The sequence below is a fragment of the Corylus avellana genome, chromosome ca1 (genome assembly GCF_901000735.1).
Source record: "Corylus avellana chromosome ca1, CavTom2PMs-1.0".
Taxonomy (NCBI): Eukaryota; Viridiplantae; Streptophyta; class Magnoliopsida; order Fagales; family Betulaceae; genus Corylus; species Corylus avellana.
The window spans coordinates 50,049,681-50,065,107 of NC_081541.1; the positions used below are offsets into that span (position 1 = coordinate 50,049,681).

The 15,427-nt window shown below is 33.8% G+C and overlaps 1 protein-coding gene and 1 non-coding gene across 2 annotated transcripts; both read right to left on the reverse strand.

Moving 5' to 3' along the window:
- Positions 1-4,551: 4,551 nt before the first annotated feature.
- Positions 4,552-12,168, reverse strand: LOC132185105 (protein PEP-RELATED DEVELOPMENT ARRESTED 1, chloroplastic). Its single transcript, XM_059598926.1, has 9 exons — positions 11,772-12,168; positions 9,669-9,824; positions 8,690-8,758; positions 8,419-8,589; positions 6,327-6,470; positions 5,857-6,015; positions 5,689-5,754; positions 5,267-5,326; positions 4,552-4,795 (listed from the first exon to the last, which is right to left on the reverse strand). Exons 1-9 carry the CDS (start codon positions 12,081-12,083, stop codon positions 4,751-4,753), a joined length of 1,182 nt encoding a protein of 393 aa, XP_059454909.1. The 5' UTR covers positions 12,084-12,168; the 3' UTR covers positions 4,552-4,750.
- A 76-nt stretch (positions 12,169-12,244) lies between these two features.
- TRNAK-UUU (transfer RNA lysine (anticodon UUU)) lies at positions 12,245-12,317 on the reverse strand. Its single transcript has one exon. It is a non-coding gene; the product is annotated as a tRNA-Lys (tRNA).
- Between the last annotated feature and the right edge of the window lie 3,110 nt (positions 12,318-15,427).

The following is a 15,427-nucleotide window of genomic DNA, read 5'->3' on the forward strand; positions in this document are numbered from 1 at the left end:
TTTTTTTTTGAGTATTTTGTGTTTTTAGTTATTTGTTAATATTTTGTTTTGAAAACATAAAACAAAATGAAGAAATAACAAATACTAACAAACAAAGCCGAATTCTTGAATTTCATTTGAAAGAAGAGAATCCTTAACCATGTTTAGTGGTTTTAAATTGAATTAATTTAGAGAGAAAATTATAAACATAATAACCTCTCTTTTTTTGTGAAAAAAAAAAAAAAAAAAATCCATCTGAAAATATCTTTTATCCAAACTTTATTCAACTTGTTTAACTGCTATTTTGACTAATCATTTCGTTTTGTATCCTTCAAAACCTTTATATATATATTCAAATATGATATGATATTGTAAAGGATAGTTCGGTCAATGCACGAAAGAGAGGATGATTTGGCAATTTTGTGAACTTGCCTAGGGCCCACAGGACAAAAAAGTATGCCTGCTTTATTTAAAAGTAGAGATGATAACAGAACGGTCGTTTTTTTTTTTTTTTTTGTTTGACAGTTCCTAGAAGTGGAATCAACAATTTGAACCACCGAATTGAAGTCTTTTCAACCGTGGTAACAAAGATTCAAGCCCTTTAAAAGTAGGTGAACTTCGATTTAAGTCCCCTCCTTCAAGGCTGGAAGATGAATGTCTTTTTTACAAAGATCAAATAAATCCCAAGTATATATATATCAATTCTCTTTTACTAAAAAAAATAAAGTCTTTAAGAAATAACTCAAATCGGCTAGGACCACGCCTAATAAAGTAAAAGTTACTAGTTCAAATATCTCTCTCCACTTTTATGGAGATATGTCAAAAAAAATAATAATAAAAATAAAAATAAAAAATCAAGGGAATAGTTGGACTATTGAAATAGAAGCACATGCTCCCACCACCCCAAACACAGCTTACTTGAATGACACGTTCATAAGAATCATATATGAAAAACAACTTATAATAAAAATTGGAAAAGACAACTCATTAAAGGATGGCAGAATTCATGATAATTGTCTTATGAAACACACGACATCAATGATATTTAACTTATATAAGGTCAGTATGAGGTTAGACCAATGTTTGCTCTCATATCTTAATCTCTATCTATCTCCTTCATTTTCACCTATATACTTTATTAACTTAGGTTATAGAGGTGGCGCCGCCGCTCTCCTACCTCTTTTTGTGGCACGTCACTCTGATTTTCGTTGTCTTATAAGGACCCCGGATCGAGGGTGAATTTGAAAAGAAATTGATAGAAAATAGTCAAGAAATATGGAGGAATAACAGTCTCATGATATATTTAGATTTTGACCTATAGTTGTAAGTCGTAACTTTTTTCTAGTTTTTGCAATTGTTAAGGGTTTTGTTCCTGCAGCTTTTTCTCTCTGGGATATGACCAAGTGGTTTTTTTCTATATTGTTACAATTTTCTTTTTTTTTTTAATTTCTTCGTTTTTAATTACCAAAAAAAAAAAATGGTAAAGTTTGTGTGTACTATGGTGCCAACTACCAAGTGTTGTGGCACTTATATTTCGTGTTCCCTTTTCAAATATCATCGAGGATAAATCGTGTGATATGTGTGGTTTAATGATGCAATAATTGTATTAGTTTATGCTTTTTAATTGCCAAGATTGGAATGTCTCAACCAATTTTATTAAAAAAAAAGAAAAAGAAAAAGAACATGCATGTTTGAGACAGAGTCACAGAGCACATGTGAGATGAATAAAAAAGACCAATGTTTAATTGTTATTAAGCAAAATGACTATGGAAGTATCAATTTCTTTTGATAAAATATGTGGATTTGGTTTGAGATTAAGATCTTTACATGCATGCCTATCTTCCCATACCTCTACCTCACAAACATATCTCTAATTATTATTTTAGTTAGATCTTATTAAAATATTAATTAAATTTATTATTTAATCAGTTTAAGAGTTTAGGATAAGTGGTAATTTAAAACATTGTATTAGAGTAAATGCCCTATATTTGAATCCTAACTCTACAGTTTACTCCTCATTTAAGGTAAAATTCTAATTAAGTGTCCCTAACTTAGCCTATAAATAAGCAGCATGTGTCTATCTATATGCATCATTGAGTATAAGTAATGTTATAAACTACACTTTCATCTTATTACTAATATGGTCAGAAGATATGTGCTAACAAGTACATCATAATTTATTTGGTCATTGTTTCAAGTCTCCATCTAGGTCACCACTCACTTGTGGAAGTGCAAGCGTGCAAAGAGAGTCTCTAAACCTTTTCTCAAAGTTAAAAAAAAAAAAAAAAAAAAAAAAAAGGTTATCACATGGAAAATTAGCCTGGTGAGAGATTAGGTAGCAGAAAGGGCTTTAAAGATAATGATGTGTAGAAGTGATTGTAAAACCAACTCATTGATTATGATTGGAGGAAGAGGTACTAGATCTGTATATGACCAATCTTCACACACTCTTTGACCTTTGTCACCTACAACAGCTTATCTCCAAATAATGCTCTACATTTATTATAGTCTATGAAATGTTCTTTCAACATATGATTAATTTTAATTAATGAAAAATGTTTTTTTTGCGTTCTTTCAGCATTCTCCCAGCATACTTAGTTGACGTGACATGTTAAACTTAAGGTTAAGGGTGGATCGAGCATGATACGTCAACTGAGTACACTGTGAAAATGTTGAAAGAATGTAAAATAACATTTCTCTTAATCAAATTGTTTTTCGGTATTTAATCAAGCCCCAATGTGTTATTAGAAAATCAATAACGGGTTAAACATTGTGTTTGGATGAAATTTAGTGAGTCAGATTTCTCACCATCAACATCAAAGAGAAGAAGGAAGAAACCCTATCTATAGGATGTGAATAGTACAAGTGAAAGGAAGAAAAAATGAAAACATTGCACTTTATTGGTAGGGTAGGGTAGAAGAAAAGGAATATTTCTTGGGTTTCTCTATTTTAGGTTTGCCGGTGAAAAATGTAAGAACAAGAAAGGATAGGAAAATAATGCAAAACTTGGAACACCTGGTTTTTATTTGGAAAAATAAGTAGCCTACATAAAAAGTAGGTGGTTTATAAAGACATTCATGTTAAGTCTCATATTGCTTACTTACTATGTGAAACTGAACTTTATAGATTATAAGGAAATACCAAATTGATTAATTGTTTCAAAGTGATAGCACAGTTGTGGCTAATATTTTTCTTGGTCGTTACAAAACTTGTCTTGTTTAGAGGACTCAAAAGTTAAGATAAATGTTGAGCAAATTCGAACTGCAAAATATGCAAGAGAAGGTACAACAATATTGCAACTACCTCATAGAGGAATCAAAGTATTTTCCTTCAAGCTTTTAGTAGGATAAAAAAACAAGTATAGTTGATGGTTACAGGATAATGGTTCTCTTTAGTAACAATTCTTCTATTTTACTTTTTGTTTTTACTCTTACTTTTATTAGATGAAACTCACTTGAAGCAATTAACCATGTTAGAGAATGACATGAAAAGTCATCCCATCTTTCATCTGCAGTTTTCCCTTTCTAGTGGGGGAAGTAATCTACACAAGATTTGGCTTAAGTCTAATTTCAGTTGAAATTGAACCCGCTTGTCTCAATTTCAACAATAACTGAATTCAAGCTAAATTCATCTACACATTATTGCATTATAACAGTTTTTTACCCAAGTCTCAACATAATCCGAACCCCAACACACAAACATGAACTAAAATTCCTAAACTTTGAGACCTAGGCTATCCTTTGAGATGCCCTAGGACCTAGAAGTCATTCATTTCCAAATCATGTATAGTTGTGAGGCACTAGCTTGAAAAGACGGCTCACGTGGGCAACTCAACTTTACTTGTTGGATTTTTATCATTAAAAAGGCTCAACTCATGGAGAATAGAAGACCTAAGAGGGGAGCATGGTAGGACATAGGAAGGCCAATGTGTATCAAGCAAAAATAGAGAAGGCGTGGTGCCAAATCCTAGTGGGTGAAAGTTCAAGTACATTTTCAAATATGCTTTACAGAAAAGGCAAATAGAAAGAAGCATGTGGGGGGGAAAAGGCTAATAGATAAATGGGGATTGGGGAATATCCAGATCCAGCCATTCTTGCTTGGTTTCCTTCTACTACTAACAACAATCAAAATCATTACCAAGGTCCACTGACATGTATATACTGATGCAAGTATCAACATGACTTCTTAGCTGGGCCCTTTCCACACATGGTATTCCACTGTTGTTGATTGTATTTTCAATCTTTAATCATTCCCAGCTGATTCGGGACATAAAAAAAAAAATCACTGCTTTAAGGTGTACTAGGATTTGATTTGATCTATCATTAGAGCTTCCCTTGATGATTTTAATTATGACTATAGGTGACGATTCGTGTTTGTGTATCAAGCTCAAATCGTGTCGAGACATGCCTATAAGACCATATAAGTCAACCATTACTCTACTTATTTAATTAAATAGGTCAAACCCCTCAACTCTAACCCGTTAATTTCACATTGGGTTTGTCTTGTGTTCACCCATTGTGTCAAAATTATCAGTCTTAATTATAACCAACATGATGTCAGTTGAAATCACAATGAGTGAAAAGTGTTCCATTCTTCTATATTTTGCATATGTAAATCTTACGGTACTTGTCCCTTTGATATGCTGCAGTATTTTATACCTTGGACTCTCTATTAACAAGACTGAACCTACTTTCTCTCTTGTCAGACAGCACATGAGGATCAAAAATGAATTTATGATGTAAGGGAAGCATTTGGCAGCTAATACAAATGGCTAGAATGCTATTTCCTGGAGAATTTGGAGTGTCTTCTGATGAACCTGGATACAAGATACAAAAGATAGTGAGTCATTTGAAGAATGGTGAAGGAGATGGCTGATGAAATAAATAGATTTGTTACATAGGAAATGATTCAACAAGCCTAGACATGTTGTAAAAGTTCGCTTTCTTTATTGATTCAAGAAACCAAGACTGAGCAAAAGCGATCAAAATATAAACAGGTTGCATATTATTTAAGCAGAAAATGACTGACACTACAAGTTTGCATTAAACCAACAAAAAAAAAGGGCATAAAATCAAGTTTGCCAATAGCCTTTGGCTCAAATGGCACTTGCCTCTTACACAACCATAGGATGCTGGGTGAGGTATCCGTTCAAATCATATAGAGTAGGTGAGACACCAATTTAAAAACAAAAAAACAAAATTCCCAGGAAATATATGATACTAATCTTGGGGGATGGGGGCCAGGGGCAGAGAGAAAGAGAGAGGTGATCATGAGAAAGGGAATTTACCCATTCTAGATGTTGTGCTGTGATGCCAGAATCATTGCCAGCATATATGCCACCTAAGACCTAGAAAGTCCAAAAGTTAAAAAGTAATCAGTACTTGTCCATGCATAATTGCTATTCCGGAAGTTACTGTATATATCAATGCGCAGTGACTGAGTTAGTGGAGCCAATGTAATACACAGGATATGTGAAAGAGAATTAACGGCTTGGGAATATTTGTCTTTACCTTCTAGCCAGGTGTTTCTCTTACTTACCCAAGTTGTTCCTTTTGCTTTTCATGATATTTCGATTACTTGTAAAAAAAGAAATTGTCTCTACATTCCACAGTTTACCCTATTCCAATGCCTACGCAAATATCCTCAGTCTTGGGCTCGAAACAGTCTAGTCGCAACTGAATAAGCTGATAGCAGCATGAAGTGCCTTACCTTGGAGACGGTCTCAAGAAACATGCCCGGCCGCACAGGAAGTGGCTTCCTCCCTGTAACACTTTTCTGGGAATCATGATACATGTGGGTCAATACACCTCAATACAGTAACTTTTACATACATATAATAATGCCCAAACGGTATCAATGGAGTGTAGTAAAGCCTACCCTTCCTGCAATTCCACTTGATACCCTTCCACCTGTACTATGTCCCTCAACACTGTCAGAATTATCTGCACCTTCATCTTTTCCTTGCATTACATTTTTTATCATCTTCTGGACAGTGTTCCCTGGTTTCAAAGCTACCAATTTGGTTAAGAAGTTCACCTGCACTGACGATTTGCAATCATGCTGAGATAATTATTAAAATATGAACTAAGAAGTCTTTTTTATCTTTTCCATTGATAGGAAATACAACTCATATACCAGTAAGGCAGTAATGGATTGAACCCATTACCTCAGCCTCTGCCCTTGTTTATGGGCGGAGGAGATGCCATTTGGTCCAACAAACATTAGCTAAAATGTACTTAGAAATCTTAGTTAGCATGTTTCTTTGAAAATAATAAACTAATGTAAACAATAATCCACCGAGTATCTCATAAATTTATTTAAAATCTTAAAATTGCATGCATATAGACCTCTGCTTCAGGAAGAGTATTTAAACCACGGTCATTTCTCTCATCTAGTATTCCACCTCCCATCATATTCCGAGCTTCCTCTCTAATCAAAACAAGCCTTGCAAGTAGTTTTCTATCTGGAACAACAGGCCGAGTTTCCATCGTCTGCATAGTTATTGAGAAGTTGATTAGGAAGGGCAAAATGTGCAGACTTCGTCCACAATCCATATGGCCACTTTAATCTAATACATATAGGCAACTTGTAATCCAATCAGGACAAGTGAAAGTCTTACATTTAAAAAAATTCAACAATTAACCTCAAAGAGATGTCCGTGGACCGTAATACATGATGATACTATAAAAAAATCCATAAAAAAATTATCAGCCATATTAATAAGATCACAATAAGAAATAACCATTGTTGAAGTAGAGAAAAGTAAGTTACAAGTTGCAATTAATTTAGATTATTAAGGATAAAAGAGAACAAGAATTTGCACAAGTTACAAGTTGCAATTAATTTAGAATTATGAAGGCAAAAGGGGTACAGAAATTCACACTCTATATGGTATGATCAATAATGGAACATTTTCTTTCTTTAGCCCGAGATATAAGGGAACATCAAATAAGGAAAGAAAGAGAGTCCATGCTGTTCAATCATACTAATTATCATTATCGCTGCAGTGCTTGCAAATTGTAAGTCATCTCACTAAAAAAACATAAGCCATATTAAGTAAGTAAGATAATAATAAAAATAACCATTAATGAAGTGGAGAAAAGTGAGTTAAAGTGAATTAACTTCGCTTATTGAGGAAAAAAGACTACAGAAATCCATGCCCTATATGAGAAAACATCAGACCATGAAAGAAAGAGAGTCCAAGCTGTTCAATCAAACTATGGCTGTAGTGCTTGCAAGTTGAAACCACGTTACTAGGAAAAAATTGATGTTTAATAAATATACTTGTCATCCAACCTCAATAGTTACTGGGATGTTCTACGCCATGTTCACAAGTCGTGCATATTGAATCCTAGATAATGCTTTAGCAAAGCAAAAACTTCATGTTAACGAAAGTATGGAATAAAAACTTTATGTTTAGGTCTACTTAGCGCTCGTTTGGCGACGCTTTTTAAGACAGCTTTTTTGCTTGCAAAAAAGCAAAAACATTAATAAACAACTCCAAACACTCTCAAAACAATTAAAATTATTTTTTCCTTTATGTCACATCACAACCAAAAAGTAAAAAGCACCAACTAAAAAGTTTTGTCAAAAGAACCCTCCATAATCCACCACAGATGCACACACATAGGGGAGAGAGAGAGAGAGAGAGAGAGTGAGAATGAAAGAGAGAGACAGAAAATAGACTGCATTAATGCCACTATTCTCAACAATATTTCAGATCCAAACACAACTTGCAGCATTTTTATATATATAAACATAGAACGAGAACTTTTTAGGAAGAGAGAAGGCAATTGCTGACTGAAGTGAGATAGACTCCGTCTGTTCTGCACCAAAATTACTAAATCAATTGTTATCTTCAATCTAAAACAGCTCTCAAACCTGACAATCATTCATTCTAAAGGAAATAGGTGATTTTGATTTCTGGTCGAGAAATCTCTACCAGATATACTATTTTATAGAATTGCTTTACCAACTAAAAGTATGAATGTGTTGATTATGCCTTGGTATGTCTTACCCATTCTTTGCCTCATTGTTAAGACTTATTTATGGAGCTTTTGCAATCCAAAGATACATCATGCTAGGTTCTTCTTCTTAGCCATACCATTAATGAGTTTTCTTCACAGGTTTCTCCACCTTAACAATCTAAAATCACATTGAATTAGGTTCATCTTCTTTATGCACAAGCCACAAGGTAACTATCAAAATGGGTTCTATGAATTCTTTTCAGGGGGAGAGGCAGGAGGGACCACAAAGTAAAACACAAGAGCTTGACTACATATTAAAATCAAAGTTCATGCTTTCAGAAAATTAGCACTCTGCTAAAAACAAAATAGACAATTATAGAAACTAAGAGATATATACATTTGCATATATCATCAGCCTGATTAGATATATATACAATAAGATTATGGTGTAAAGGTTCTTTTGAGGGATTACCTCCAGTAAATCATCAGCCTGGTTAGCTATATCATTTAGATTTGCGCCAGGAATATGAACTTTGGTGCCATTCTCACTTTTAAACACGCCACCACCAGCTGCCACTCGGCGTAGCAGTTCGTGTCTGCTTTCTTTCTTGGGAGTTCTACAGAGCAGGCCAATCACTTGAACCTATAAAAGGAAACAAAGCACTGAAGTTATTATCTGGCAGTAAAGGAACTACGTTTTGATCAGAAATAGAATCAGGTATTTGGCTTAAGGAACATCTTACATGTGGGGGACACTTTTTTGTAAGGTGGGATAATACAGTCTCCTTAATCACCTCCAACAGTGTTTTGCGCTGAATGGTAAGATTAGACACGTGGATGATACGAGCCAAATTTACCCAAAAAACAAGACTTTTACAACATACAAACAAGTATTTGAAACCCAAACAGTAACAAAAGTGAAAACACCAGGATAATCAAGCAATCCACAATTTCGGCCATGAATGTGCAACAGCTGCTAGTACCAGGGTTGAGTTTACATCATATTATGGAAAAGATCAATGGTAAACCTGAAGCATTTCTAAACAGCCATTATTATGGCACATGTGCAACAAAATTGGAACCATTTAAGAAGTAAATAGATTATTTTTACGAGCATTCATTTTTGTACAACTTACCCTATTCCTTTATTGATAGCTATAAGAAAGGAAGTCAAAAGCAGTTTTTTTTTTGATAAGTTCAAAAGCAGTTATGTTTTTATCAAACTAAAAAATAAGACTCTTTACCACAGGGCAACTACCTTTGATTTTAATATTTCTAGTTTTATGTTCTTCTTGATTTTTTTCTCTTTCTATAGTTAAGTGTATCTCTTATATACTTCCTGTATACTTCAGTTGAGCCTTTGGACTTTTAATAAATTTGTGATTACTAATCAAAAAAAAAAATAATTGCAAAAGAAGATTGTAAACTAGGCTTTATTTGAGGGGACCTAGATGATACTTCAGCTAGTGGCATGGCTTGCAATTGCATGACAAGGCAAGTCCAGCACTATGTTGGTTTCTTAGTTAGGATGGTCTTGGTACTAACATGATCATCCAGTTCAGAGAGAAAGATTGAGAGATATCTTCTACATCAATAATTTTTGAAAGAATTCTACATCAATGTTGAAATAAAATGGTCTATAATTAGTAAAAGCAAGTGAAGATTGGCTCAAACTAGTACATGTCAAGGCTGAAGAATCAAAACATAAATTTGAAATACTACCTTATCATCTTGGTCGTTTTCAGCAAGTTGGATCATGTAATCTAGGGCCATTATAAAACCTGATTCCATCTGATCAACTCTCTTCCCTATAACACCTTGTGCTGCCAACTCCACAGCTACCTCCTCAGATGCTTCATCCATGTTCATATCTTGCAACTGTACCAACAATATATGATAGAAAGCATGATAAGCACCAGTTGAATCAAGATTTTAAAAATAGGCATGAAAAGAGCGGAAAGAGGTATAATATCGGAAACTCAGTCAAAAAGCCTAAAAACTGAAAGTGGTGCATTGTAGAAGTGGTTAGACACAAATAGTACACAATAGCTGCTTTACTACAAAGTAGGCATCGTCACATAATTTAAGTGGACAATGTCTTTATAACGGAAGACTAGAAATGCTAGGAAATCCAACTATAAACATCCTTAGAGCCTTGACACTAGACCGGTGCATTACATTCCCTCCATTGCTTTCATAACACTCCAAGCCAGCATCAGTCAAAATGTCAGCATTAAGTACTCAAAGAAAAATCCTACAAACAAGTGCACAACTAATCAGGGAACCATCACCTTGACTTTTGAGGCCAAAGGTCCCTAGCACATAATCACTGATGGTTATACTTTATAACAATATTAATATAATTTAAAATTAGGGTTTTCCATGTAGCTGTATTACCAATTTACATGACTAGAGGCTTATGAATGGAAGCATGTGAATAGAGGCAGACGAAATGGATACCTGCAGGAAAACAATGTTTCTATACAGAGATAGAATATCAGACATGACAATCCACCAACATCTACAAAGGGACAAAGCATTAGTTGGTTGGCTCCAAGTGCCCTTTACAATCATTACATCTTAACTACATGTGTCCGCCACTATGTTCCAAAGTACCATAAAGGTTTACCTCAAATGAATCGAGTTGAAGCATATCAGCCCAATAATTGACAAATATCACTTAGTGTTGAGTTAAAATGCAAATTTGATTATAATTTAGTAAAAAAGAGATAACTATACAATAGTACTCCACAAGAGTAGCTTCACGATTTTCTGTGAGACTCGATGTTAACAATGACAATTGCAAAGCCCACAAACTGGTCTTGGATGGCAGTAGACAGTGATGTCATGCTGACAAATGTCCTACCACCAAATGTTACCAGGGTAACGTTTACCACAAGTCACAACTCCATACATTTTGGTGTTCACAATTGGAGCATGACAATTAGATTTGATACTCACATGACACTCCTTGCTACTTTTATGTCAGTTTTAAACTTATTTACCCATTTTTCTTGCAATTGATGATATTTAAGGCCATGATCTTTCCAAGCCAAAGACAAAATTCTCCCTTACTGTTTCACTGGTCTCCTAGATGCTGACAGGGGCACTGAGCTGAGAAGCATGTAGATAGACTCTTACCATGGCAAATATTTTAAGTTGAATAGAATGATTTTGAAAAACACCAACTTAGAAGTAACTAGAGAAGTTCAAACACCATAACTTAAGCTTGAATTGACGTATTGAGAATAAAAATCTTATTAACATCCAAAATGTCACTCTTAACCAAGTCTCTACAAGCAACTAACAATGCACACAAAAACCTCACTCCAGTGAAGATTATTAAATTAAGAAAAGAACTGCCAGCAACTCATTGAGGCAACCTTCTTGAACCCTAAAACCCTCCAATAGAGCACCTACTTCAAGTTTCCCTAGAAGCCTACCATAAACCTCACAAATATTGCATCAGAGAACTCAGGCAAAAGAATGTCTCTATGGAATTACTCTGAAAGTTCTAAAGAATAAATGGTGGAACCGTTTCCTTGAGAGCCAAAAGTAAAAAAGAAGAAAACTCATTTTAGCGGGGAAAAAAAACAACATACTAAAATGATAATGACTGGCAAATTAATGCAAAACACAACTAGAAACAATTTTACAACCTAAAAACACCAGAAATTTAGCCTATTGGGTGCTTCATTGAACTTTTTCAAAAACAGATTATCAGACCATTGAACCTTAATTTTTTTTTTTCCCTGCACTTTCCCTCCATTTTTCTCGGTAAACAAAAAGGAAAACTTTAAGAAGAGATGAGCAGAAGAAGCTTACAAGGGTGATCATTTCTTCCAGAACAGAGGTGACCTGTTCACCTCCTTTGAGGAGAGCTTCATACTGGGAATCATCCAGTTTTTGTTGGGCACTTTCAATTGTGCCTTGAACGTTCAATTCTGCATCTGGGTAGCCTCCACCCACCTCATAGCTTGCACACAAGCCCAAAAGCTGCCTCCTTTTCTTGGGTTGCTTTAGTTGCTGGTGTTGCTGGTAAGAGGAGGGAGTGATGAATAAAAATGAAGATATGGTTGGGTTGGTGATGGGTGGAGATGCGCGTGAAGCGGCAAATAGCGTTGAGCTGTACAACATTTTTTTGTTTCTGGTTTAGAGAAGTTCTTGACTTTGGGTTTTGGTTTCACGGTTTTAGACTGAAACGAACAAGGATTAGACTGGAAAAATTATCTAGCTAAGGAGGGAAAAAAAAAAAAAAAAAAAACGATTCATAGGAAAACATATGGGTAGTACGGCTACGCCGTCTGTGGGAATCGAACCCACGACCACATGGTTAAAAGCCATGCGCTCTACCGGCTGAGCTAAGACGGCTATTATAACAATTAACCTTTGTTTTATTAAAGTATTAGTTCTATGAGTTTTTATTTTTTATTTTTAAATATATATATATATACAGCATAGGCAATATATCAATGAGAAAGAAAGCTGCTAATAGAATCGGTGGTATTGGCCCAATAAATAATTTTGTGAGCACGCTCTTATCAACTTGATGGAATGGATTTTGATGCATTAAAATGGGTTTGAGGCAGGTAACAGTGGTTTTGAGGTAGGTCGTCTTGGTTTTCAGGTGGGTCACGCCAGAACCACGGTTGGGTCTAGCGGTAGGGGTTTTTGGTCTTTTTATTCACTTGGATTTATTGTTTTTGTTCTCACTGTAGTTTTTTGCAATTTTTTCAAAATGATGATGTGTCAAATAGAGATTGAAGGTTGCAAAATGACCATGTAAGTGGTTCGAACCATAGGGGCTCTCTTTAACAAATATCTTATTCATGGATTAGAGAATATATATAAAGTTTTCTTCCAAATTGGGTTGAAATAATTTCCTCCAACTCAAATGACATGTGTTCTTTGAACATGTGAGAAGCACATGTTTTTTTTAATAACATGGACAAAGTTATAATAAATTTTACTAAAAACTCATGTACATCTCACATGTTAATAAAAAAAATGAACAAATGTCATTTTTTATAAATTAAGTTGAAGGAAATTCATTCAATCCAGTTTTGATGAAAACTCCATCCCAAACGGTATTATCATTAATAAAGTTGGAAACTTAAAAAAATTCCCATGAACTTCCATTTGTTTTGATATTATTCTTTTTAAAGTTTGAAAACTCTCAATTAAGGATATCGAACTTTCAATTTCTTTCAATTACCTCATTCCGTTGCGATTTTTCACTAAATTTTGTCAAAATTTTCAAAATACCCATTTTTTATATATATAAAAAAATTTTAAAAAAAAATTGCAAAAAGATTTTTTTTATAAAAATAAATAAAAGTTGTCGTAGGACCCAGTCTCCAAGGCCAAGCTTCCCGGTGTCCAAGTTATTTTTATTTTTTTCTAATAAAAAAAATAAAGGTATTTTGAAAATTTTAACAAAATTGAATGGAAAATTCTAGCTGAATTTAGTAATTAAAAGAGCTTAAAAGTTCGATACCTTTATTTAAAAGTTTTTGAATTTCATGCGGATACTTTCAAAACGTGTGGAAGTTCATAAAGTTTTGTGAAGCTTTCTCCAAATTATGTTGGAATAAAGTCTTTTAATTTAGTCTATCAAACTAACATATGCTTTTAAAGTATGCACATTTTTAAAACGTGAGTAAAAATCACATGTTCTATTAAAATTGCATGTAGTAAATGTATGTATTATAAACACATATATCAGTTTAGTAAATTGAATTACAAAAATTGTTGAATACAAATTGAGGAGACTATGGCCTATGGCCTTCTTAATTTGAAGTGAGATAAAGTAAAACTATTTTATAATTTTGATTAAATTTTAAGGCATTTAACAATTTGCGTATCATTTAAAAATTAACATCATAATTTTTACTTTTCCATTCTTATAATTCTCAAGTGACTTTAAAGATCTTAGACACTTGAACCCATCACTTCAACTATAAATGTCTCATGTTCATTGATTCTCAAAAAGGCTTTTTGACAGCCATGGAAAGGTGCAACCAGTGATTGTGGTTGAGATTGAAGCATTCATGAGCAAGCCTACTCGTGGTCCTGGAATATCTCTGCTCTGGGTATGGAAAATATTTATCATCAAATGAGATTACTTAATATAAATCATGAAATTCAGATCTGAAAGGACCACTCAATAGATTGGGAGACCAAATACATTGCTAGAGACATCTTGTAACACCTCGGTAGTGTCAAAATATGGACAACCTTTAATATGTATGGTAGTACTTGTTCACCCCATCTATTGATAAGCTCACGAGGCTCGCTTGCTGACGGACTCGACTGCCAATGACTGACAAATTAGGAAAAAGTTTGCCGGTCTAACCTAAGATTAAATCTATTCAAGTATTAAGATGCACATGTGCCTCAATGAGACACATTATAATCGATTTCTCTTCTTGTTAAATCAGATAACGACTTTCCACGCTTCGTAAAACCTCTCCTAATATTTGTATAAGGGATTCACTTATACCCTTGGTTGCATGACTTCAAGAAGTACTAACTTGGGTATGTATGGTTTAACAAAATCAATTATCTCCTACAATACAATTAAAAGCTTTTTCATTCATCAAACCTAATTTATATTGAAATAGTTTTATTCTTGTTTTAGAAACAAATAGTAGAACAATTAAAGGACCCATTATTAAAAAAAAAAAAAAATTGAACCTAAAATATGTTCAAATTTACCAAATGTTTTTTGATATAGAAAGAAATATATAGTACAATTACCATATTTGGAAACTTTTAACGAGAAAAATACTTCAACAAAAGCAAGACACATACAAATTAACCAAGAATTATTGTTAAATGAATTATCTCCAACAGTATTATTAAAAACATTTTCATTTATCTAATATTAAAACATGTGAGAATCTCATGTTATTAAAAAAATATGTGTTTCTCACGTGCTCATAGATACATGTCACTTTCTTAGATCGATGACTTTGTATGAATTAGCTACAAACAAATTTGTAGCAAATTTTTGTCCCTTTACACTTTCATATATACAAAAGTTGTTTAAAGATAAACAATTAAAGGACCCATCCACTCGACTTGACTAGAGCTAAAGAGACTCATTAAAGGCCCGAACAATCAGGCTCAATTAAACTACAGAAGTCCATGGCCAGCCAACAAATCAAAAAACAAAGTGAGACACATTGTATGAGATAATCACTCTACAATTTCATCTTAGATGTCTCGATAAGGAATTAGGCAACACCATTAATAATGTCAACAAACTCACTACTACATGACACTTGATAACAGTTGCAAAGGCAATAAATTCGGTGTCATTATCCAGTTAAGGTTAAATAGCACCCAACAAGAAACATTACTCACTAAAGGATGTTAACCCAATCAATAAACAACACCTGACTCAAAGCCATGTAAGGGAAAGAAACACTCTACATATGTAAGGCGAGAAATGATATTTAATGGACTTTTATGTTACC

What these genes read in the sequence shown, in the direction of transcription:
- LOC132185105 (XM_059598926.1), bottom strand. Translation starts at nt 12,083, where the DNA reads ATGTTGTACAGCTCAACGCTATTTGCCGCTTCACGCGCATCTCCACCC. An exon ending in AAAACGACCAAGATGATAAG is followed by an intron (nt 8,759 to 9,668) that starts GTAGTATTTCAA and finishes CTTACCATTCAG; the next exon opens with CGCAAAACACTGTTGGAGGT. An exon ending in CAAGTGGAATTGCAGGAAGG is followed by an intron (nt 5,755 to 5,856) that starts GTAGGCTTTACT and finishes CATGATTCCCAG; the next exon opens with AAAAGTGTTACAGGGAGGAA.